This window comes from Salvelinus namaycush, chromosome 19 (genome assembly GCF_016432855.1).
Source record: "Salvelinus namaycush isolate Seneca chromosome 19, SaNama_1.0, whole genome shotgun sequence".
NCBI classification, from domain to species: Eukaryota; Metazoa; Chordata; class Actinopteri; order Salmoniformes; family Salmonidae; genus Salvelinus; species Salvelinus namaycush.
In genome coordinates, this window is record NC_052325.1 from 30,729,767 (window position 1) to 30,755,847 (window position 26,081).

The 26,081-nt window shown below is 42.8% G+C and overlaps 1 protein-coding gene across 1 annotated transcript in view; it reads left to right on the plus strand.

Moving 5' to 3' along the window:
- The first annotated feature begins 7,975 nt into the window (after positions 1-7,975).
- LOC120063979 (opsin-3-like) overlaps positions 7,976-26,081 on the plus strand; it is a 34,763-nt gene continuing 16,657 nt past the window's right edge. The window contains exon 1 of the mRNA XM_039014289.1: positions 7,976-8,342. Within this exon, the coding sequence (XP_038870217.1) occupies positions 7,976-8,342 (367 nt within the window). The remainder of the gene's footprint in view (positions 8,343-26,081) is intronic.

Below are 26,081 nucleotides of genomic sequence, written 5' to 3' on the forward strand. Positions count from 1 at the left end.
AACTAGACGGATCTCGACTCGCTCATCGCCTTGACCATTTGGATCGATGGGTGACTACGGGAACAAAGGAAGGAGAGGAGATTTGATTTCACTCGCACGCCCAAGGATTCCACTTCGCCTCCGAGGCATCCCGGAAGTCCCTGATGGCTCTGTTGCCGAGGGAACCCGAGGCTACTCGAGTTCCCCCGAAGGCTGCCGATTCACCTCTCCCCAAGCCAATGCAACTAGGCAGAGCTAGGCTGTCTCCAGACGAACGGCTATACAGAATTCACACTAAGAGTTGCCCGTATTGTGGGACTACTGGTCATTTCGTCTCCACCTGTCCATTAAAAGACCAGGCTCACCGGTAGGAGCGATTACTCTGGTGGGCCATACGGAGATCTTTTCCCCTCCCCTTACTCGCACCCCTATTCATGCCATTTTGCTGTCGACAGTCGAAATCTCTCCGGGTACTCATCGACTCTGGGGCCGATGAGAGCTTTACGGACGCTACCCTGGCATCCGAGCTAGGCATCCCCACTCAGTCCCTCTCCATTCCCATGGATGTTAGAGCGCTGGACGAGCGCTCTATAGGCCGTGTCACCCACAATACCACCCCCATCAACCTACGGGTGTCAGGGAACCACAGCGAGATGATCCAATTCCTGCTCATTAAAACCTGTTGAGGACAGAGGGCGCTGTTTTCACTTTGGGGGAAAATCGTGCCCAATTTAAACGGCCTCGTACTCAATTCTTGCTCGTACAATATGCATATTATTATTACTATTGGATAGAAAACACTCTCTAGTTTCTAAAACCGTTTGAATTATATCTGTGAGTAAAACAGAACTCCTTTTGCAGCAAACTTCCTGACAGGAAGTGGAAGATCTGAAATCGATGCACTCTTCTAGGGGCTGCCTATTAAAGTCCTTGATATTTATTAGTTTAGATGCACTTCATACGTCTTCCACTAGATGTCGACAAGCAGTGAGAGAAGAAATTGAGTGTGTAACTTGATCTGGGCTCGAATTATAGCTCTTGGCATGACGTGTCACCAGTTTCCTGTTTTCTGGAGAGCGCGAGAAGGGACCTGGATTTGCCTTCTGATAAGCTGTCGTTATGTACGACTAATATCTCCGGCTTTGATTTTATTTGATACATGTGACAATATCATCTTAAAGTATGTTTTTTCAATATAGTTTAATCAGATTATTGAAATTTTTTCGGGAGTTTTGCCGTGTTCCGTTCTCTGAGTTTGTTGACGATGGAGAGATTCGTGCCACTTGGCAAGTGTGCTTGCTAAATCGAGAGGGAAAAAGGCCGTTCTAAATCCAAACAACGATTGTTCCCGACAAAGGACCCCTTGTACAACATTCTGATGAAAGATCAGCAAAAGTAGGACCCATTTTATGATGCTATTTCATATATCTGTCGAACATGTTGTGCTAGTCGTTTGCGCCCAGCTTTTGGGTACTCTCTCGCTATACCTAAGCTGGATGTCGTAATGAAGTTATTTTTAGAATTCTAACACGGCGATTGCATTAAGAACTAGTGTATCTATCATTTCCTATACAACATGTATTTTTTAGTTATGTTTATGAATAGTTATTTGGTCAGAATATGTGTGTCAGAAAAAGTGTCAGAAAAATATCCGGACGTTGTGGGAAAAAGATGCTACGTTAGCACAATGTATAACCACTGATTTCAGCTCTAAATATGCACATTTTCGAACAAAACATAAGTGTATGTATAACCTGATGTTATAGGACTGTCATCTGATCAAGGTTTATGAAGGTTAGTGAAAATTAATATATTTTGCTGGTTTATTCCCTATCGCTAACGTGCCTATTGCTATCACTAACGTGCCTTGATGAATGAATGTGGTAGTGTGGTAGGCTATTGTAGTAAGCTAATATAATGCTATATTGTGTTTTCGCTGTAAAACACTTAAAAAATCGGAAATATTGGCTGGATTCACAAGATGTTTGTCTTTCATTTGCTGTACACCATCGATTTTTCAGAAATGTTTTATGATGAGTATTTAGGTATTTGACGTTGGTGTCTGTAATTACTCTGGCTGCTTCGGTTCTATTTCTGACGGTAGCTGTGATGGTAGCTGCAATGTAAAACTGATTTATACCTCAAATATGCACATTTTTCGAACAAAACATAGATTTATTGTATAACATGTTATAAGACTGTCATCTGATGAAGTTGTTTCTTGGTTAGTTTGGTTGGTTCTTGGTTAGTTAGGTTGGCTTTGTGCATGCTACCTGTGCTGTGAAAAATGTCTGTCCTTTTTTGTATTTGGTGGTGAGCTAACATAAATATATGTGGTGTTTTCGCTGTAAAACATTTTAAAAATCGGACATGTTGACAGGATTCACAAGATGTGTATCTTTCATTTGCTGTATTGGACTTGTTAATGTGTGAAAGTTAAATATTTCAAAAAAATATCTTTTGAATTTCGCGCTCTGCCTTTTCAGTGGAATGTGGGAGGAGTTCCGCTGGTCGGAACGCCAGAGCCAGACAGGTTAAGTCTCCTCAGGTTCCCGTGGTATTGGGATTCTCTTGGCTCCAGCGACACAATCCCCTTATTGACTGGTCTGCTGGTGCCATCATGGGTTGGAGTCCGTTCTGCCACGCTCAGTGCCTGAAGTCAGCGCAGCCTGCCCCGAGACGTCTTTCTTGGTGGCTTGGAAGTTGCCCCGGACCTCTCTGCCATTCCCACAGAGTACCAGGACCTCCGAGAGGGGTTCAGTAAGGCCCAGGCCACTTCGCTTCTGCCGCAACGACCCTATGACTGCGGGATTGACCTTCTCCCAGGCACCACTCCGCCCCGGGGACGACTGTACTCTCTGTCGGGGACGACTGTACTCTCTGTCGGGTACGGACACCAAGGCTATGGAGACCTACATTGAGGACTGTCTAGCTGCAGGGTTCATCCGTCCATCTGCCTCCCCCGCAGAAGGACGGATGATCCCAGCAGCCTGTGCATCGACTACCGGGGTCTCAACAACATCACGGTGAAGAACCGCTACCGGCTACCACTCATCTCCTCGGCCTTCGAGCCGCTTCAGGGCCAACGTGTTCTCCAAGCTGAACCTACAGAACACCTACCACCTGGTGCGGATACGGGAAGGGGACAGGTGGAAGACTGCCTTCAACGAGGCCAGCGGTCACTATGAGTATCTGGTCATGCCATTTGGCCTTACCAACGCCCCTGCTGTGTTCCAGGCTCTGGTTAATGATGTTCTCCGCGACATGTTGAACTAGTTCGTATTCGTTTACCTCGACAACATCCTTGTCTTCTCCCGCTCCGCCAAAGAACACGTGCTCCACGTCCGACAGGTTCTCCAACGCCTCCTGGAGAACCAACTTTTTGTGAAAGCGGAGAAGTGTGAATTCCATCGCTCCACCATCCCCTTCCTGGGTTACCTAATCACTGCAGGGAGTGTACAGATGGATCCCGGGAAGGTGAGAACGGTGGTGGATTGGCCCCAGCCTACGTCCAGGGTGCAGCTGCGATGTTTCCTAGGATTCGCCTACTTTATCCGGGGTTACAGCACCCTGGCTTCCCCCATCTGCACCCTCCTCTCCCAAGGTTCCGTTCAAGTGGTCCCCAGCTGCTGACCGGGCATTCCGGGATCTCAAACACCGTTTCACCACAGCTCCCACCTTGGTTCATCCTGACCCGTCCCGCCAGTTTGTGGTGGAGGCCGATGCATCGGATGTCGGAATGGGGGATGTCCTGTCCCAGCGTTCTGCCCTGGACCTCAAGTTACATCCCTGCGCCTTCTTCTCCAATTGCCTCAACGCCACGGAGAGGAATTACGATGTGGGGAATGGTGAGCTTCTCGTGGTGAAGATGGCGTTCGAGGAGTGGAGGCTCTGGCTGGAGGGTGCGAAGCATCCGTTCATTGTGTGGAATGGCCACAAGAACCTGGAATATCTCCGCACCGCCAAGCATCTCAATTCCAGGCAAGCTAGCCCTGCTTTTCACCCGGTTCAACTTCTCCCTCTCATACCAACCGGGATCCAAAAATGTCAAGCCAGATGCGCTGTCGCGCTGCTATAGCCCCACGGCTACAACACAGGAGCCCAAGACCATGCTTCCCACTTCATGCCTGGCGACGGCACTCAGCTGGGGGATAGGGAAGCAGGTTCATGAGGCGCAGCGTTCCCAGCAGAACTGGATTACAGACCTCTGCCTGCCCATGGCCTGTTGTTTTGCCTGCCCCTGTTCTAGTAATAAACTTTTGTTACTTTGACACTGTCTGCATCTGGGTCTTACCTAAAACATGGTAGACACAGCATAAACATTACAGGTTTGATTTAATTGCAGTCAAACTAAGCCTGAACCCCTATACCTCTAAGTTTTTCCTATACTTACCTTGCAGGTAAGACCTGGCAGAACAGGATAGATAGAGGTAAGAAACATAGTGGAGACTCCACTCAGCCTGCCACAGGGCTAGATTGAGCCGTTACCTATCCAGGCCTATCATATCCTGGAGTGGGAGTCAAGATGTGCCAAGTGGGGGCAAAGGGTTGATTTGATATTGGGCCAACGATACGATACAACGTCTCCTCTCTCTCCCTCTTGTTTGTATCTGTAACGCTCGTCTTCCTCCTCGTCTGAAGAGGAGCAAGGATCGGACCAAAATGCAGCGTGGGTTGAATACATACTTATTTATTATTATAAACGAAGATGGAAAAACACTTAAACAAACTACAAAATAATAAACGACGTTAACAGACCTGAACTTGAGAACACAAAACATGAACGCACAAACAGGAACAAACGAACGAAACGAAACAGTACCGTGTGGTGAAACAAACACAGACACAGCAACAATCACCCACAAACAAACAGTGAGAACAGCCTACCTTAATATGGTTCTCAATCAGAGGAAACGTAAAACACCTGCCCCTGATTGAGAACCATATCAGGCTAGTTGACAATGAACCCAACATAGAAACACATAACATAGAATGCCCACCCAGCTCACGTCCTGACCAACTAAACAATACAGAACAATAGAAATAAGGTCAGGAACGTGACAGTATCACTTCTTTAATGAAAGCTTACATGTCAGCCTCGTAGCTTTCATTAGTGCCTTTGTCAAAGGCCTTCCAATTGGCTGACATGTAAGCTTTAAAAAAAAAAAACGATACGAGCAAGAGCAGTGTGCACGTTTATTTCTTATTTGAAATCCCTCTTGACCTCTACTTGCCTTTTCGATGCATACTGGAGCACAATGATGTAGTGAGCGTCATTCCTCCTTGTTCTCAAAGCCACCCCTCTCTCTCTCTAAGGCTTACAGCTGGGAATGGAATTCACAGCATAGCAGCATCAGCACCAAAGCCTCTGGCAATTCTTCTCACATCTGAGAGCTCACACACTGAGAACTGTGAAACCAGCAAGATGGCCTGAAGGCTTCCAAGGCAAAATGTGTCCTCAGAACATACCCAGTTAACATACCAAGCTAACACATTTGGTTCCTTGGAAGTTGTGGGAACGTAAGTTTTTGTTTTCCATTGGTTTGGGAACGAAGCCATACGTTTCCTGACCAGTAAAACTTAACGTTTTTAAAACATTCTGAGAATGGAAGTGAAAATTTTGCCTGTTCAGGAAAATAAATGTTTTTGATTGCAGGGAGGTTCTGAGAACGTTTTACTATGGTTCCCTGAAAGTTTTCCTGGGAGGTTTTATTAACGTTCTGAGAACATGACTTTAAATAGAACCATGAGGATATCAAGCCAGTGTCAAACCAGTTTGAGGGAGGCAGGTAGTCTGGTGGGTAGGAGCGTTGGGCCAGTAACTGAAAGGTTGCTGGATCGAATCCCCAAGCTGACAAGGTAGAATTCTGTCATTCTGAGAAAGGCAGTTCCCCCCGGGTGCTGATTAAGGCAGCCCCCCACACCTCTCTGATTCAGAGGGGTTGGGTTAAATGAGGAAGACACAATTCAGTTGAATGTATTCAGTTGTACAACTGACTAGATATCCCCCTTTCCCTAGAACAGTGGTTCCCAAACTTTTTATAGTCCCGTACCACTTCAAACATTTAACCTCCAGCTGCGTACCCCCTCTAGCACCAGGGTCAGCGCACTCTCAAATGTTGTTTTTTGCCATCATTGTAAGCCTGCCACACTCACACTATACGATACTTCTTAAACATAGGTAAACATTTAAGTAAATATTAAACATATGTATTAAACATAAGAATGAGTTTTTGTCACAACCCGGCTCGTGGGAAGTGACAAAGAGCTCTTATAATAATAAATAATTTGGCTCTTTATTTAAACATCTTACATATAAAACTATGTTTGTTCGTCGAAAATGTTGAAAAACTCACCACAGGTTAATGAGAAGGGTGTGCTTGAAAGGATGCACATAACTCTGCAATGTTGGGTTGTAATTGGAGTGTCTCAGTCTTAAATAATTTTCCACACACAGTCTGTGACTGTATTTAGTTTTCATGCTAGTGAATTTGTTTATGCAAGAGAACCAGACAAAAAAGTAAGAATGTGAAATATTTTTCTATTTGAAAAGAGCCTCAGACAATAGGTTAATGAATCCTGTAGCTCACAGCATCTCCATGATTATTTATTTTGAATGAAGTTACCGGTTTTTAGCTCGAATTCTGCTGTTACAAAAAAAGCTTATTTCCAGAATACCTCTCTCTCTCTCTCTCGCTCTCTCTCTCTCAATTCAATTCAATTCAATTGACTTTATTGACATGGCAAGTTCATTATTACTTACATTGTCAAAGTATACATATCGAAAAATAAAAATCAAATATATATGTATATATATACAATATATATATATATTTATATATAAATAAATGGTGGGACCAACAGCAATAATAATAGTAGTAGTGGACATGGGATTACCATTAACAACAACTACAACAACAATATTAATCAGAACAACAATACATTAAATCAATGGCAGTAGACCAGTGTCAATATGACTTGAGAAGACATATGACCTGGTATGACCTGGCTTCTCTCTCTCTCTCTCATTTTCTCTCTCTCATTTTCTCTCTCGCTCTCTCTCTCGTGACGTAAGATCTGGCTATAATAAGCTGCACGGTGCTAGCCCAAGGAACGGCGTACTCTCAGGCTCGCGCGCAGTGACTGATTATTAAATTCAACAGTAGCAAAGGAGCACCGTACACAATAACTGAAGCTGGGATTTAGATCACAAAGGCAGGCACATTTTAGAGTCGCCTGACCATTGAAGCAAAACAATTCCATTATATACTCTCTTGAACAAAACATAATACTGTAGGCAAAATCTAAATGCCATGTGAAATCTGTCAAAATAAGATAAACGGTTAATGCACCCTTAGTGTATGTGGGTCAGCAATAATATAATGAGCAATGATCAATAATAATGTATTTTTTAAATGTCCTAGCTAGTGGGTAAAGTGTGCAAGATACATTAAGCACCATTCGAGACTTGTGAATGAACTCCAAAGACTGCGCGTAACCGCGATGGACACCCTGGACCAGCCTCGCTGCACACGCTGGGATTGCCTTGCGACATTGCCACGCAGTTGAGATATCATATCGTCCAACCTTCACTAGACGTGTGGGACAGAATATCATCACGTATTTTGTGAGCTTGCACTTGTAACAACGTTATATAAAATAGGTTTATACCTTTTAACGCAACTGATGCTAAAAGCTGGTCAAAACTGCACTAGTACTGGAAACATTTTTTTTTACCGTAAAAGAATATTCAACAAATGGAAAATAAGAGTGATAATGCACAGTGATTAACGGCGTAGATTAAGCAACCAGCTGTACGTGTAGGCCTTAATGGAGGCCTGGACAGTCCTGTGGAGCGCTGACGCTGGTGGCGAGATAGGGAGGGATATGGCCAGGTAATGATGGTGTGAGCTCCGTGCGCACTGCCTGCCGCAACTTAGCCAAACTTCCCTCAACCAGAGTAATATGAAACTAACCTTCGTGAACAGAAACCAGGATGATTTATGATCTGGCTGACCTCAACTATAGCTACAACGTGAGCGACGACCCGTTCAGCCTACTGGACCGGGAATGGAGCGACACTCCGAAAGAGACCCTCTCCAGGACTGGCTTCATCGTGCTCTCCGTGTTTCTGGGCTTGATCATGACCTTCGGCTTCCTCAACAACTTCGTCGTACTGCTCCTCTTCTGCAAGTTCAAGAAGCTGCGTACCCCGGTCAACATGCTCCTGCTCAACATCAGCGTGAGCGACATGCTGGTGTGCATGTTCGGGACCACGCTGAGTTTTACCTCCAGTATCAAGGGAAAGTGGCTCCTGGGCCGCCACGGCTGCTTGTGGTACGGTTTCATCAACTCCTGCTTCGGTGAGTCGGTCGGATGCCTCTCTAGCCTATAGCCTATAAAGGCTCATTGCATGCGCTGTGAGTGATAAGGTAGGGCTGCTGTATATTGTATATTTAGCCAATGAATGGAACTTTAAACTTGTATCTTCGTTAAATCGTTCAAGTGTAATTTAGTAGTCGTAAAACAACTTTCATGGATGGTGTAGCCTACCCTATTCATCGTTTATTTGACTGACCGCGCTGTACGAATTTGAATAGCTCCGGCAACTAAATCACTGGGTAGCAGCTGCTCATACTCGAATTAAGTTTTAAGAAAATTCTTCTAAATGTCTTCAAATAAGTTATTTTCACATAAATTAATAGCTTACCAAAATGTTGTTTCCTAAATTTGTCCACAACTTGTCACAATGTGTCAACGGAGCATTTCGAGTTTTATTTCGGGAGAGTTTGGCTCTGCATCGATGTCAATATGCGTAATGTGTGTAATAGTAACGGTACCCACTAAGATACAAGTTGTTTCTGACGGTGAGACGTGGGTGTAGTGGTTTGAAACGCACTAACGCAGAGCAGTACTGTGTAGTGAACACAAAGCCATAGCATACAGTGGCATAACGCACTGTATACGGTATACCATGTGTAATACGAACATAGAAGGCAAAGGCTTTACACTAAGGCATAAGAAGAAGAAGAAGAAGAAGAAGAAGAAGAAGAAGAATAGGCCTAATTGATTGTATTTATATATACATATTATCAAACATTTTAATATATATGTTTTTATTATTATCATTCAGCAGAGCCGAGGTTACTGTCCTCAGTAGGCCTATTCTCCCAGCGATCACAACAACACACAAGTTCCTTGTGGACTATAGTTAGAGCTCTGACAAGCACTTAAGACTTTAGAGTTATTGTAGAGTAACTCTAAAGAGGAGGAAGGGATGTTAGTGGTCAAGGATGGTTGAGAGGATATTGTGTTGTGTGTCTAGGCCAGTGTAAGGGTGATTTCTGAGATCTGATTGGCCCAGACATTGTGACTGAGGGCTCATGCTGTTTCTGGCAGCCAGGTCACCCCATGTATGATACAAGTCAGTATTCGATGTCAATCCATGTCTGAGGACATGACGTTGAAGTTGGGGTTGGCAGAGGCATAGGCATTTGGCATAGGCATAGGCAAAGGGCTGGGTTGGGTTCCAAACAGAGGACTCCCAGTTCTCTCCCGCCCTTGCTCCCTTCATACCTTCCCTTTCTCCTTTCAGTCCTTCCCTTGCTCCCTTCATTCCTTCCCTTGCTCCCTTCATTCTTTCCCTTGCTCCCTTCATACCTTCCCTTGCTCCTTTCAGTCCTTCCCTTGCTCCCTTCATACCTTCCCTTGCTCCTTTCAGTCCTTCTCTTGCTCCCTTCATTCCTTCCCTTGCTCCCTTCATTCTTTCCCTTGCTCCCTTCATTGTTGCCCTTTCTCACCTTAATTCCTACACTTGCTTCCTTTACTCCTTCCCTTACTCCCTTCGTTCCTTCACTTGCTCTCTTATTTCCTACACTTGATTCATTCATTCCTGCTTTTACTTCCTTCATTCCTGCCCTTGCTCCCTACATTTTTTGCCCTTGCTCTCTGTTTTCCTGCCCTTGCTCCCTTCCCTCCAGCCTTGATAACTTGGAGGTACGAAACACGTGAATACTTGTACTATCATCCAGTCAGCCATTGAATAAAAGATCATTGGTAGGAGGTAACAAATGGCAAGTGAAGTGAACAAGTCTGAATGAGAAAAATTATGTTTGGGAGCATAGCATAGAAAATAGCAATTTCAATGCACAGTATTGGAGTGGGAGAGGTACCATATGGAAGAGTAAATTCTAATTAAAGTAGAAAGGCATTCCTGTAGGGCAAATACATTGAATTCCTCATGTTGAATGTAGTTCTCTAGGAGGCAGTTGATTACATAATTATAGACATGTACTTTCTTCCTGCTCTGCTCTCCACAGGCCAGTGTGTATACCTGCTGCCTCAGATTAATCATTTCATGTTTCTGTGGACTTGACTTCCTTCTGCACTAATGTTCAAAAAATATGTGTCAGATATTCCTTAACACAAAATCGGAGAGAGAAGTACATAAGTGAGATTGAAAAATTGTTCAAGGCAGTGTAGCAGCAAATGATCTGTGCTGCAATGAAATTGATTTGCATATCTACTACACATACACGTTATCTAACTCAAACAAGCAGGAAATATCTCATTCTGCCAGAATACCATTATATAATGAATATTCACTGTTATATCCATCTTTCTCATTATTCTCACTTCCATTGTGACTGATTGGAAGTTCACAGTGAACATATCTTTGGGTCTGGCTGCTTTTTCGACTTGTCTACTCTCACTACTGTAATATGTCTGTCTGTGTTTGACGGGTTCTCACAGGGGGAACTGATTACAGTAGCGGCTCAAACAAATAGCATGCCACTATAGTTGGCCAAACTCATAAACTCAGCAAAAAAAAAAAAAGTCCTCTCACTGTCAACAGCGTTTATTTTCAAATATAAATATTTGTAAGAACATAACAAGATTCAACAACTGGGACATAAACTGAACAAGTTCCACAGACATGTGACTAACAAAAATGTAATAATGTGTCCCTGAACAAAGGGGGGGTCAAAATCAAAGTAACAGCCAGTATCTGGTGTGACCACCAGCTGCATTAAGTACTGCAGTGCATCTCCTCCTCATGGACTGCAGGTTTGTGCCCATAGGCGACATTGTTGCCGATGGTCTGGTGAGGACCTGCCTTACAACAGGCCTACAAGACCTCAGTCCAGCCTCTCTCAGCCTATTGCGGACAGTCTGAGCACTGATGGAGGGATTGTGTGTTCCTGGTGTAATTCGGGCAGTTGTTGTTGCCATCCTGTACCTGTCCCGCAGGTGTGATGTTCGGATGTACCGATCCTGTGCAGGTGTTGTTACACGTGGTCTGCCACTGCGAGGACAATCAGCTGTCCTTCCTGTCTCCCTGTAGCGCTTTCTTAGGCGTCTCACAGTACGGACATTGCAATTTATTGCCCTGGCCACATCTGCAGTCCTCATGCCTCCTTGCAGTATGCCTAAGGCACGTTCACGCAGATGAGCAGGGACCCTGGGCATCTTTCTTTTGGTGTTTTTCAGATTCAGTAGAAAGGTCTCTTTAGTGTCCTAAGTTTTCATAACTGACCTTAATTGCCTACCGTCTGTAAGCTGTTAGTGTCTTAACGACCGTTCCACAGATGCATGTTCATTAATTGTTTATGGTTCATTGAACAAGCATGGGAAACAGTGTTTAAACCCTTTACAATGAAGATCTGTGAAGTTATTTGGATTTTTACGAATTACCTTTGAAAGACAGGGTCCTGAAAAAGGGACGTTTTCTTTTTTTGCTGAGTTTATCTATTTATAACTCATGAACTGTCTGTCTCCGACTGTCTTTTTTTCCCACCAATTAGAAAATGTCTCACTTCATCACTCCATACTCTCCACTCCCTCGCTCTCTGCTCTTTACAGCTGTACAATTTATTCCCTGTCCATTCTACTTGTCACAGCAGACACGCACACACACACACACACACACACACACACACACACACACACACACACACACACACACACACACACACACACACACACACACACACACACACACACGTATGCTTGCAAGCACACGTGCACACACAGACACACACAGCCAGACACTGCAGTGATAATCTCTGTTTGCTACAACCAGATCATTGCAATACGGAGGGATCTCAGCTGCAGGGGCATAGATAAGTCTCTATAATGACATTTTATGGCCTTAGATATTGACAGTAAACCTCCTTCACCCAACTGTTGCGGAAATACAGCTTTTTTGGATTCCATTTTGCCGGAATTCAATCAAATTCGCACAGCAGGAGACCCAGCACTGCCAAAAACAATTTTTTGCCTGCTCTACATCAAAGTGCATTGTGAGTAATCAGCGCAGGCCAGGCAGAAGAAACGTGGGAGCCCTCCCCATCAAAGAGTGGCTGAGATACATCCTGGTTGTTTATTTCAGGGTATACTTACTGCATTTCAGGTGCTGGGTAACTACAAAGCATACAAAAAGACAGGAGAACACCTGTACACTGTTTACATGCCCAGAAAGTTAATTAAGCAACCTTTGGACCACTGGTAACCCAACAAAACCCGACAGTGCTGGAGGATTTGCTGCACTAAAACTCTGAAAGCTTCTAAACAGAGAACAAAGAACTCTGTCTTGTGCCATGTGAGTTACGTCACTCCTTAAAACAGAGTTATGCAGTCAGGAGAAATTATAATTGATAAGGACAAATAAACACAATTCAACTTAAACTAACACCAATAAAACTTGAAGAGCAGTGTCATACATCATTACTATTTAGAGAGAGAAGCTGTCGTTTCATATGTACCACGACTGATCTGCTGGTCTCAAGCCAATGTAGTGCTGCCTAGGTAGTGCAGTGTTACACAGTATGACAGAGTGCTCTGTATTTATATGCAGTGCTGTATGCAGTTTGTGAAGTATTTATTAGTATTACGTACTTTCCTGCAGTATGACACCATATTATGTTGTCTTATGTAATAGTATTACGCAGTATTACACACAGACTAATGATTAATCTTTTATAGAGACTCACATTCTCTGTGGTTTCCTCCATCATATCGTATGGATATCTTTTATCTTTATTCGTTTACTTTTATTCATTCATTTTATAATCATATTATACTTTTTTACTGCATGAAGGTCTACACGTGTAACTAAGGCCAAGCTGCTTGCATAGCAAGTAGGCCTATTGCTTATCCCTGTAAGACTAACTAAGTACACTGTATGCTGAAAAAACTCGGTTTGTTATTTTTAACTAAAACATAACCAATCTTTGTTAATCATAAATACCGAACGTGTTTGCATGGATTCCGCATCGCGGTTAACTTTTACCAGCTAGGACCACTCTCTCTTGTCCCGGAATCTCGCTCCACGGTGGATGGAAAGTGTTTTTTTCTCTCTGGAAAAGTTCGGCAAAAAGCTGGCTTTAGGCTAAAAACAAACTGCTAACTGCTAGCCTCCGGGCCCAAACCCACCTGTCTCTCATGGCTTCGCTCACCCCTGGATGTACCACCTGCCAGTACCTGAGCCAGAGAGTCGCTGAGCTGGAGGGGAGAGTATCTGTCTTGCGCCAGATCAAGGAGGACGAAGAACTCCTGGACTCCATGGTTATACAAACCACCTCCAAAATCGACGACGTCACCTGCCCCTGGCTCGGCACCTCCACTTCTGGGGAGCCTGTAACTGAGAAACTCCATTCGGTTCCCTTAAACGAGCCATGGCCCAGACTAGGAGCTAAACCGAAGGGCCTGGTCTGTTCCACCCCTTCTACTCCGCCTCAGGATGCCTGGATTGCTGTCCGGGGAGGAAAGCACTCCAGGAAACGGAATCCATCAAATGTTTCGGAGGTGCTACAATTGGGGAGGAGATTCAAGGTCCTGGAAGACCTGGAAGTGCATTCCAATCATACTGTACAGGGTCCCTCCGCTTCATCTCTACTGCTGCCATCTCACTCTCAGGTGGAAGTGCCCAAGCACACTCATCTGCGCTCCTTGCCTGCCACTAGGTCGTCAGTCTCAGCTGCTAGCCCCCCTCAACCTGCTAGGAGGCAGATCACCCGGGAGAGGCCCCGTCATTTACCCAATAAACCCATCTGTAGTCCTTCCGTTCTCGTGGTGGGTTCATCCATGGTCCGAAACGTTTCAATCCGGAAAGCTGAGACCTTCTGCTACCCTGGCGCTAGGATCTCTGACCTAGATTCCATGCTACCGCTACTTATTAGCAAGCACTCCGCCGCTTCAACTGTCATTGTCCATGTTGGGTCAAATGACATTAAACTCCAGCAGTCAGAGAAATTGAGAGACGATTTTAAAACATTGATAAATACGCTGCTGGAATCTGGGAAGCAGTGTGTTGTTTCCGGTCCATTTCCATCCCCACGCTATACGGATATGGTTTTTAGTCGTATACGCCAATTACACACCTGGCTTAAGGGATACTGCTGCACGATGGGAATTCCTTTTGTGGATAACTTTGCAGCTTTTACAGACCGACCAGGTCTATTTCTTCGGGACAATTTACATCTTAACAGGTATGGCTCCAGCATCCTCTCCACCAACATGTCTCTTACTCTTGCCTCATGTAGAGCCTTTGATACCTGACGTTGTGTATTCTCGGGGGTTGACTTTTGGGATTGTACGCTCCCCTATCAGACTATGTTCAATGCTCCTCTCCCAGTTTCATTAATTAGTTCCTCAATTGCAAATATGGAACAAACTACAGTTAACAACCTTTCTGCAATTCCTAGATTATTGTCCAATCACCGTATTGCGAATACTACTCACATGCAGAGAGGTATTGTTAGTAGTAATCTTGTCCCCATAAAATTGAGCTCTGTCAATAGCTCGAAAATGGTTTATTGCTCATCCAGTGCAGCTTCAGGTGCTACCTTGGATACTCCATCTGATATGAATTCCCGTAGCAATGGTATTGGAATAATTCATTTGAATGCTAGAAGCCTGATCCAAAAGTTGGACTTTATTGAAATTTTGGTCTCACAATCAAATGTTGACGTTCTGATTGTATCTGAATCGTGGCTGTGTGATTCTGTGCCAGATTCAGATGTTCAGTTGATTGGATACAATATTTATAGAACTGATAGAGTTGGTAGAGGTGGTGGTATTGCGATTTATGTTAAATGCTGCTTAAATGTTTCTGTGTCCATATCAACCTCTGTCTCAAAGCAATATGAATGTCTAGTTTTAAACGTGGTACTTGGTAATAATGCTCATTTAACTCTAGCAGGGGTATATCGCCCCCCCTCAGCTCCTCCTTGTACTCTATGCAAATTATCTGATATACTGTCTAATTATGCAAACTCTGAATTACTGATTTTGGGAGATTTTAACCTGGATTGGCTCTCACCAGTATCCGATAAATTAAAAGGCATTTGTACTGAGCTAAATCTAACTCAGCTGATAACTAAACCAACCCGTCCCAACTTTAAGAACCCAGTAAAATCCACTCTACTAGACATTATTCTAACAAATACCCCCCATAAATACACAGCCAGTGGGGTTTTTGCAAATGATATCAGTGACCACTGCCCTATTGCTTGTATTAGAGATACCAGGCTGAAACACTCTGATCCCTGTATAATCTCTAAGAGAAATTATAAACATTTCTCACAGCAAGCTTTTATCCTTGACTTATATCACTCTGAGCTTTTATCCACTTGCTGCTTTCTGGACCCGGTTTTAGCCCTTGCTTTTTTCTCTTCTATTGTTACCTCTATGTCTGATAAACATGCCCCGCTTAAGAATCACAGAGTAAGAAACCGAACCAGTTCTTGGTTCTCTCCTGAATTGTCAGGTCTTTTCCTGCAAAAGAATCGGGCCTGGGCCTTGGCGAGGAAAACAGGTACTCCAGCTGATTGGCTGTTTTTTAGGCAATTGAGAAATAAATGTACTGCAGCTGTCAAAAAGGCAAAATCAAATTACTTCCTTAATGCTATGACAGATTCTGCAGGAGATCCTGCAAAATTCGGGAAAACCGTTAATTCACTGAAACGGGGGAATTCTGCTGTTTCTCTTCCTAAGCAAATTACCTCAGACTTCTGTATTCTAACTGAAAAAAATGATATTTGTGATGCTTTTAATAAGCATTTCATCTCTGCTGGTTTTTTATTTGAAAGGAAAAGTGGACTTTGTGGTACTGGCCAGTTAGTTGATTTTTCGTCTTGCTTTTCAACCGTTACTCTGAAAAATGGTAACCCTGTTTTTAGTTTCCAGAAAATAACTGAAGCAGAGGTTCTAATTGCCCTGTGTGCCATTGATACTAAGAAATCCTTAGGCGCTGACAATTTAGACCCGTACTTACTTAAGTGTGCTGCACCTATTTTTGCTGGTTCAGTAACACACATTTTTAATCTAACATTAAGCACAGGAAATATCCCTAAGGTGTGGAAAGCAGCTTTTGTTCTGCCATTACATAAGGGAGGTGACGGTAGTGATTTGGATAACTATCGACCCATCTCTAGGCTCCCTTGTCTGGTAAAGATTCTAGAATCTATAGTCAACAAACAGTTACAATCTTTTCTTTCTGCTAACAGTATTCTTAGTACCAATCAATCTGGTTTTAGATCTAAACACAGTACCACATCGGCCACTATGCTTGTTGTAAATGATATTGCAAATGCCTTAGACGATAGAAAGCACTGTGCTGCGTTGTTTGTAGATTTGTCAAAAGCTTTTGACACTGTAGACCATGCTATCCTTTTGAGTAAGCTGTCATCAATAGGACTGGGCACTGATGCCTGCCGATGGTTTTATGACTATCTTAAAGATAGAACTCAAGCCGTCATGGTCGATGGGGTCAAGTCTGACCCCTTACAGTTACTTAAAGGGGTCCCTCAGGGTTCAATAATTGGCCCACTATTGTTCTCACTTTATATAAACAACATTGGTGATGATGTCAGATATTGTAAATTCCATTTATATGCAGATGACACAGTGATGTACTCTATTGCTCCAACAGCGGACCAAGCTTTAATGCAGTTGGAGTCTGATTTTAGGATACTACAGGGGTCTCTTTTACAGCTTAAACTTGTTTTAAACGCTAAGAAAACAAATGTCATGTTTTTTTCTAGGTCTAAACTCTCAGTTAGAAACACGTTTGTAATCACTAGCTTGGATGGTACTCAAATCAATAAGGTCTCTGCATATAAATACTTAGGGGTATGGTTAGATGATAGGCTTTCTTTTAAAAAACATGTTACTGAATTGGGAAAAAAGCTCAAATTCAAGATAGGATTCCTTTACAGAAACAGGGCTTGTCTGTCCTCTGTAAATAGGAAAAAAATTGTGCAGGCTACTTTTATGTCCGTTTTAGATTATGGTGATATTATCTATATGCATGCATCGGCAAACACATTAAAACCACTGGATGCTATTTACCATTGTGCACTCAGGTTTATCACGGGTGATAGTTACAGAACTCATCACTGTATCCTATATCAACATGTGGGTTGGGTCTCTCTATCTGTGAGGCGAGAGCAACATGCTCTCTTGTTTATTTATAAAGCACTTCTTTTAAAACTACCTCCATATATATCATCATTAATTTCCACAAGATGTACTAATTTTAAAACCAGATCACAGATGTGGATTACATTAGAGACTCCTGCGGTCTCCACAGAGTTGGGTAGGACTGCCTTCAGTTCCTTTGCACCTTATTTATGGAACAAACTGCAGATCCAACTTAAGTTAGACACTCTGGTGTCCCTTGCCCATTTTAAAATGTTTATGGAGGATCAATATGATGTTGTCTGTGATTGTTTCTGTTGAATTGTGTATGTTTTGAAATGTTCTTGTCTGTATGTCTAAAACTGTACATGTCAACATGTTTACACAGGGCACAGCCGTAAAAGAGATCCAGGTCTCAGTCTGTTTTCCCTGTTAAAATAAAGATTAAAAAAAAAAAAAAAAAAAAAAAAACTTTTATTCATTCATTTTATAATCATATATAACCACTTCTTAGGTTTTGAAACCTTAGCCGATCCTCCACCACCCCCAACAGCCCTTTTTCTGAACATGGATATCATGGAACATCCTGAATTCAAGGATAAAGGGAGCAGGATAAGCAGGATGAAATTGGCCAAACGGAGAAAACTGGATTGTTTTGGCAAAAATCTCTACTCAAATCAAATCAAATGTTATTTGTCACATGCGCCGAAAACAACAGGTGTAAGACCTTACCGTGAAATGCTTACTTACAAGCCCTTAACCAACAATGCAGCTCAAGAAATAGAGTTAAGAAAACTAAAGTAAAACTTAAAAAAAAAAAAGTAATACAAGAAAATTACATAACAATAACAAACCTATATAAAGGAGGTACTGGTACCGAGTCAATGTGTGGGGTCTATATTGTCCATGTCGTCATTCAGCCACATCTCGGTGAAACATAAGATATTACAGTTTTTAATGTCCCCTTGGTAGGATAGTCTTAATCATAGATTGTCCAGTTTATTTTACAATAATTGCACATTGGTCAATAGTACGGATGGTGGTGGAGTTTTACTCACTCGCCTACGAATTCTCACAAGGCACCCCGCCCTCCTCCCCCTTTTTCTCCGTCTTTTCTTCACGTGGATGACGGGGATTTGTGCCTGGTCTTGAGAAAGTAGTATATCCTTCGCGTCAGACTCATTAAAGAAAAAATCTTTGTCCAGTTCAAGGTGAGCAATCGCTGTTCTGATGTCCAGAAGCTCGTTTCGGTCATAAGAGATGGTAGCAGCAACATTATGTACAAAATGAGTTACAAACAATGTGAAAAAACTAACAAAATACCACAGTTGGTTAGGAGCCCGTAAAATGGCAGCCATCCCCTCCGGCGCCATTATTGCATTCTACTCACTCATAGAATTTAAGAATGTGCCTGTCTGAGGCCCCCTTTTAGAATGTATGCATTGTGGTACCTTAAATGAAATTTTGGGAAAAAAAGCAAACTCAGCTCCATCATTCATTGAATCAGATGGCTCATTCATCACAAAACCTACTGCTATTGCCAACTACTTTAATGATTTTTTCATTGGTAAGGTTATCAACTTAGGCATGACATGCCAGCAACAAACGCTGACACTACACATCCAAGCATATCTGACCAAATTTTGAAATACAAGCATTGTAATTTTGAATTCCGTAAAGTGAGTATGGAAGAGGTGAAAAAATATTGTTGTCTATCAGCAATGACAAGCCCCCGGGATCTGACAACTTGGATTGAAAATTACTGATGATAATAGCAGACAATATTGACACTTCTATTTGCCATATTTTCATATTTTGAGTAAAGCCAGTGTCTATGTATTCGGATGACTCAACACTATACACGTCAGTTACTACAGCGACTGAAATGACTGCAACACTTAGAAAAGAGCAGCAGTTAGTTTAAGAGTGGGTGGCAAGGAATAAGTTAGTCCGAAATATTTCTAAAACTAAAAGCATTGTATTTGGGACACATCATTCACTAAATCCTAAACCTCAACTAAATCTTGTAATAAATCATGTGGAAATTGAGCAAGTTGAGGTGACTAAACTGCTTGGAGTAACCCTGGATTATAAACTGTCTTGGTCAAAACATATTGATACAACAGTAGCTAAGATCGGGAAAAGTCTGTCCAGAATAAAGCTCTGCTCTACCTTCTTAACAGCACTATCAACAAGGCAGGTCCTACAGGCCCTAGTTTCGTCGTACCTGGACTACTATTCAGTCGTGTGGTCTGGTGCCACAAAAAGGGACTTAGGAAAATTGCAATTGGCTCAGAACCTGGCTGGCCCTTGAAAGTACTTAGAGAGCTAACATTAATAATATGCATGTCAATCTATCCTGGCTCAAAGTGGAGGTGAGATTGACTTCATCACTACTTGTATTTATGGGGCGTTACAGTTGCCGTACCAGGCGGTGATACAGCCCGACAGGATGCTCTGAATTGTGCATCTGTAAAAGTTTGTGAGGGTTTTAGGTGCCAAGCCAAATTTCTTCAGCCTCCTGAGGTTGAAGAGGCGCTATTGCATCTTCTTCACCACACTGTCTGTGTGGGTGGACCATTTCAGTTTGTCAGTGATGTGTACGCCGAGGAACTTGAAGCTTTCCACCTTCTCCACAGCGGTCCCGTCAATGTGGACAGGGTGGTGCTCCCTCTGCTGTTTTCTGAAGTACACGATCAGCTCCTTTATTTTGTTGATGTTGAGTGAGAGGTTATTTTCCTGGCACCACACTCCCAGAGCCCTCACCTCCTCCCTGTATGCTGTCTCGTCATTGTTTAAAACATACAATATACTTGCAGTGAAGCCGCTCAACAACTACATCACAATAGTCATCTAACAGACTCCCATCCAGAGCGACACACAGAAGCAACCAGGGTCAACGCCCTGCTCAAGGGCACGTCGACTGATCGAAAATCGGGGACCTGAACCAGCGATCCATCAACCACCGGCCCAAGCTCCCAACCGCCAGCCCTCCAAGATCCCCAACAAAGACATCAAGGACAACAAAAATCATAACAGCAAGGCCAACTTAATATGTTTGAGTGCATGTATGGGACTATTTACCAGTGTGTGTGTCCGTGTATGTGCACATGTGTGCATTTGAATGAAAGTGTGTGTATATGCATGTGAACAAACACCTACACAGCATCATCCTCAGGCAAACCGGCATTAGCTGTAACAACACTGCCCCTCAGTGTCATTCAAACTTACTTTTTGTTATGTTTTATTTTTACTTAATTTTTTTATACTTTTCTCTTTGACTGTCATTCTATCCCCTGCCCAGCAACTCCACTCCCACTTGTCTCCAATTCCACATCCCAACCCTCAGCTTCCCTCAGCCCCTCCCACCTATCTCTGCTGGCCATCCTCTTCAGATTTCTATGCCCCATATATCTTTCAACTATGCTGTGATGTTTAACATACAATTTCAATCTATATAATCGAATAGAATCCACAGATTGTGAGTTGAAGATAAATACTGTACTAAGAGTATTAGTATATTAGTAATTGACTAACCCGGTCTATCCAGATCTCCCAACAGTATTATTTATAGTGTCAATTTTAGATCAATGTTCTGCATTTTCAGCCATTCCTGAACCTGAGATCAGAAACAGGGTACCTGAGGGCAATACCAAAATAAATGGTCTATTGATTCTGTATCCTCACAACAAAATCTGCAGAGCTTCGATGATTGAATGCCCCAAATATTCAACATTTTGTTGGTAACAAGATTTCTATATAATAATTTTAGCTGAAAAGCACGAAGTCTTGAATCTTGCGTCGTTTTATATATCAACTCATACACCCTGTACCATGGAATCGGTACATCAAAAATCTCTTCCCAACTATTTTGCAATCTGTATGGCACAGCGGTCAACATCCTGGTCCTCAAATGAAACTGGTATACTTTCCTATTTATGTTATTTTTATTCCTCAGACAGTTTTGATCCTTTATTTTGGGCAGACAGACCAATTCCCTATCTCCTCGCACTGCCACCTGCCTCCTCCATTTTTGGGGTAATGCTGTAATCAGTTGGTTGTACCCTTGGATTAAGCAGACCTTCCCATACAATTCTGATAACTCCATGAAAGACATAACTCTACCATTCCAATTTACAATATAATTTAAAAACAAAATACCCCTTTCCCAAAATACAGGTATTTTATCAACCAGCACATTTGAGTTCAGCCATAATATGTGTTGTAATATTTGTTCTATCTTTTCAGGGGGATGAAATTGAAATTGTAGCCAGTTCTGCAATGCTTGTTTGAAAATGAGACATGGCAATCTGCACAATGGCAAAAAAGCTATTTTTAAACAATGGATGAGCTTTTCTTAGTAATCTACTTGAGAACCATTTAGGGTTCAAGTAAAACTTTTGAATAAGTGAAGCTTTTAGAGAGAGGTTTAGTGCTTTTATATTTAATAATCTCCACCCACCCAATTCATATTCACGCTTTATTTTGTCTGGTTTAGCGTCCCAGAGAAAGCAAAATATTTTTGCTCATATGATTTGAAAAAGGAATCATCAGGAGTACGCAGCGCCATAAGTAAGTGAGGAAACTGAGATATGACTTTTTCCATAAATAGACAGGTATTTACCTCTCCATGGTTGCAGGATCTTGTCTATTTTTACAAGTACTCTATTGAAATTCATTGTGGAGAGCTTATTTATATTTTTTGTGATATGAATACCAAGTATGTCTACTTCACTGTCAGCCCATTTTAAAGGTAAACTGCAGGGTAATGTTAAAGTTGTATTTTTTAAAGATCCAATACGTAATCTTGGACACTTATCATAAATAGGTTTTAGTCCAGAGAGTCCAGAAAAGTTATCTAGATCTTCAATGAGATGCAGTTGAAGTCGGAAGTTAACATACACTTAGGTTGGAGTCATTAAAACTCATTTTTCAACCACTCCACAAATTTCTTGTTAACAAACTATAGTTTTGGCAAGTTGGGTAGGACATCTACTTTGTGCAGGACACAAGTCATTTTTCCAACAATTGTTTACAAACAGATGATTTCACTTATAATTCACTATCACAATTCCAGTGGGTCAGAAGTTTACATACACTAAGTTGACTGTGCCTTTAAACAGCTTGGAGAATTCCAGAAAATTATGTCATGGCTTTAGAAGCTTCTGATAGGCTAATCGACATCATTTGACTCAATTGGAGGTGTACCTGTGGATGTATTTCAAGGCCTACCTTCAAACTCAGTGCTTGACATCATGGGAAAATCAAAAGAAATCAGCCAAGACCTCAGAAAAACAATTGTAGACCTACACAGGTCTGGTTAATACTTGGGGGCAATTTCCAAATGCCTGAAGGTACCACGTTCATCTGTACAAACAATAGTACGCAAGTATAAATACCATGGGACAATGCAGCCGTCATACCGCTCAGGAAGGAGACGTGTTCTGTCTCCTAGAGATGAACGTACTTTGGTGCGAAAAGTGCAAATCAATCCCAGAACAACAGCAAAGGATCTTGTGAAGATGCTGGAGGAAACAGGTACAAAAGTATCAATATCCACATTAAAACGAGTCCTATATCGACATAACCTGAAAGACCGCTCAGCAAGGAAGAAGCCACTGCTCCAAAACCGCCATAAAAAAGCCAGACTACGGTTTGCAACTACACATGGGGACAAAGATCGTACTTTTTGGAGAAATGTCCTCTGGTCTGATGAAACAAAAATATAACTGTTTGTCCAAAACATCGTTATGTTTGGAGGATAAAGGGGGAAGCTTGCAAGCCGAAGAACAACATCCCAAACGTGAAGCACAGGGGTGGTAGCATCATGTTGTGGTGGTGCTTTGCTGCAGGAGGGACCGGTGCACTTCACAAAATAGATGGCATAATGAGGGAGGAAAATTATGTGGATATATTGAAGCAACATCTCAAGACATCAGCAGGAAGTTAAAGCTTGGTCGTAAATGGGTCTTCCAAATGGACAATAACCCCAAGCATACTTCCAAAGTTGTGGCAAAATGGCTTAAGGACACAAAGTCAAGGTATTGGAGTGGCCATCACAAAGCCCTGACCTCAATCCTATAGAACATTTGTGGGCAGAACTGAAAAAGCGTGTGCAAGCAAGGAGGCCTACAAACCTGACTCAGTTATACCAGCTCTGTCAGGAGGAATGGGCCAAAATTCACCCCACATATTTTGGGAAGCTTGTGGAAGGCTACCCGCAATGTTTGACCCAAGTTAAACAATTTAAAGGCAATACTACCAAATACTAATTGAGTGTGTGTAAACGTCTGACCCACTGGGAATGTGATGAAAGAAATTAAAGCTGAAATAAATCATTCTCTCTACTATTATTCTGACATTTCACATTCTTAAAATAAAGTGGTGATCCTAATTGACCTAAGACAGGGAATTTTTACTAGGATTAAATGTCAGGAATTGTTCAAACCTGAGTTTAAATGTATTTGGCTGAGGTGTATGTAAACTTCCGACTTCAACTGTATTTAAGGGATCTAGCTTGCGGACTTAATATAAAAGTTGAGTCATCGGCATACATGGACACCTTTGTTTTTAAGCCTTGGATTTCTAATCCTCGAATGTTGTTATTTGATCTGATTTTAATAGCTAGCATTTCGATGGCCATACGCCGAGGAACTTGAAACTTTCCACATTCTCCACTACGGTCCCGTCGATGTGGATAGGGGGATGCTCCCTCTGCTGTTTCCTGAAGTGCACGAGCATCTCCTTTGTTTTGTTGACATTGGGTGTGAGGTTATTTTCCTGGCACCACACTCCCAGGGGCCTCGCCTCCTTCCTGTAGGCTGTCTCGTTGTTGTTGGTAATCAGGCCTACTACTGTTGTGTCGTCTGCAAACTTGATGATTGAGCTGGAGGCGTGCGTGGCCACGCAGTCATGGGTGAATAGGGAGTACAGGAGAAGGCTGAGTACTTACCCTTGTGGGGTCCCAGTGTTGAGTATCAGCGAAGTGGAGGTGTTGTTTCCTACCTTCACCACCTGGGAATGGCCCGTCAGGAAGCCAAAGACCCAGGGAGCGGGGTTCAGATCCAGAGCCTCGAGCTTAATGATGAGCTTGGAGGGTACTATGGTATTGAATGCTGAGCTGTAGTCAATGAACAGCATTCTTATATACAGTGGGGAGAACAAGTATTGGATACACTGACGATTTTGCAGGTTTTCCTACTTACAAAGCATGTAGAGGTCTGTAATTTTTATCATAGGTACACTTCAACTGTGAGAGACGAGAAAATCACATTGTATGATTTTTAAGTAATTAATTTGTATGAACAGCATTCTTACATAGATATTCCTCTTGTCCAGATGGGATAGGGCAGTGTGCAGTGTGATGGTGATTGCATCGTCTGTGGATCTATTGGGGTGGTAAGCAAATTGAAGTGGGTCTAGGTTGTCTGGTAAGGTAGAGGGGATTTATGATCCTTGATTCATCTCTCAAAGCACTTCATGATGACAGAAGTGAGTGCTGCAGGGCGATAGTAATTTAGTTCAGTTATCTTTGCTTTCTTGGGTACAGGAACAATGGTAGACATCTTGAAGCATGTGGGGACAGCAGACTGGGATAGGGAGAGATTGAATATATCCGTAAACACTCCAGCCAGCTGGTTTGCGCATGCTCTGAGGACACGGCTAGGGATGCCGTTTGGGCCGGCAGCCTTGTGAGGGTTATAACGCCTAAATGTCTTAATCACGTCAGCCACATAGAGGGAGAGCCCACAGTCCTTGGTAGTGGGCCGCGTCGGTGGCACTGAAGCTGTTTAGCAAGATGTCGGTATCCGCGACGTGGCTGGTTTTCCTATCGCAGTCCGTGATTGTCTGTAGACCCTGCCACACACGTCTTGTGCCTGAGCCGTTGAATTGCGACTCCACTTTGTCTCTATCCTGATGTTTTGACTGTTTGATTGCCTTACGGAGGGAATAACTACACTGTTTGTATTCGGCCATATTCCCATTCACCTTGCCATGGTTAAATGCGGTTGTTCGCACTTTCAGTTTTGCGCGAATGTCACGACTTCTTCCGAAGTCGGTTCCTCTCCTTGTTCGGGCGGTGTTCGGTGGTCAACGTCACCGGTCTTCTAGCCATCATCGATCTATTTTTCATGTTCCATTTGTTTTGTCTGGTTGTCGCACTCACATGGTTTCAATTCCCTAATTACATTTTGTATATTTTCCTTCTGTTTCCCCCCATGTCCTTGTTGGGAATTGTTTATTGTAAGTAAGGACTATTCAACGCTGGTCTGACCAATCGGAATCTGTGTGCTTTATGTGACTGGTGCGATACGGGTTTTGTGCCCATGTGTTTTGTTATTTTTGTTAGCCGGTAGTTATGTACATTAAATGGCTCAGGCTATTTACCAAGCTCTGCTCTCCTGCGTTTGACTTCCATGCCACCAGTTACGCACCCCTTGACAGAATTCCCGACCAGCTATGGAGTCAGCAGGAGCAGGTGCCCCTGGTAGGGGTAGAGGAGCGTATCCAGGAGCAAGCAAACATAATCCACCATCTCGACGCCATCATGGATCAAGTTATCCAGACCCTGGACCGTTGGGAGAGACAGGGAGGTCCACCAGCGCGTTCAACAACGCAACAAGAAATCTCCACTACTCACTCCTTCTGCAACTGGTCCAAGTGGGATGCATCTCGCCCTT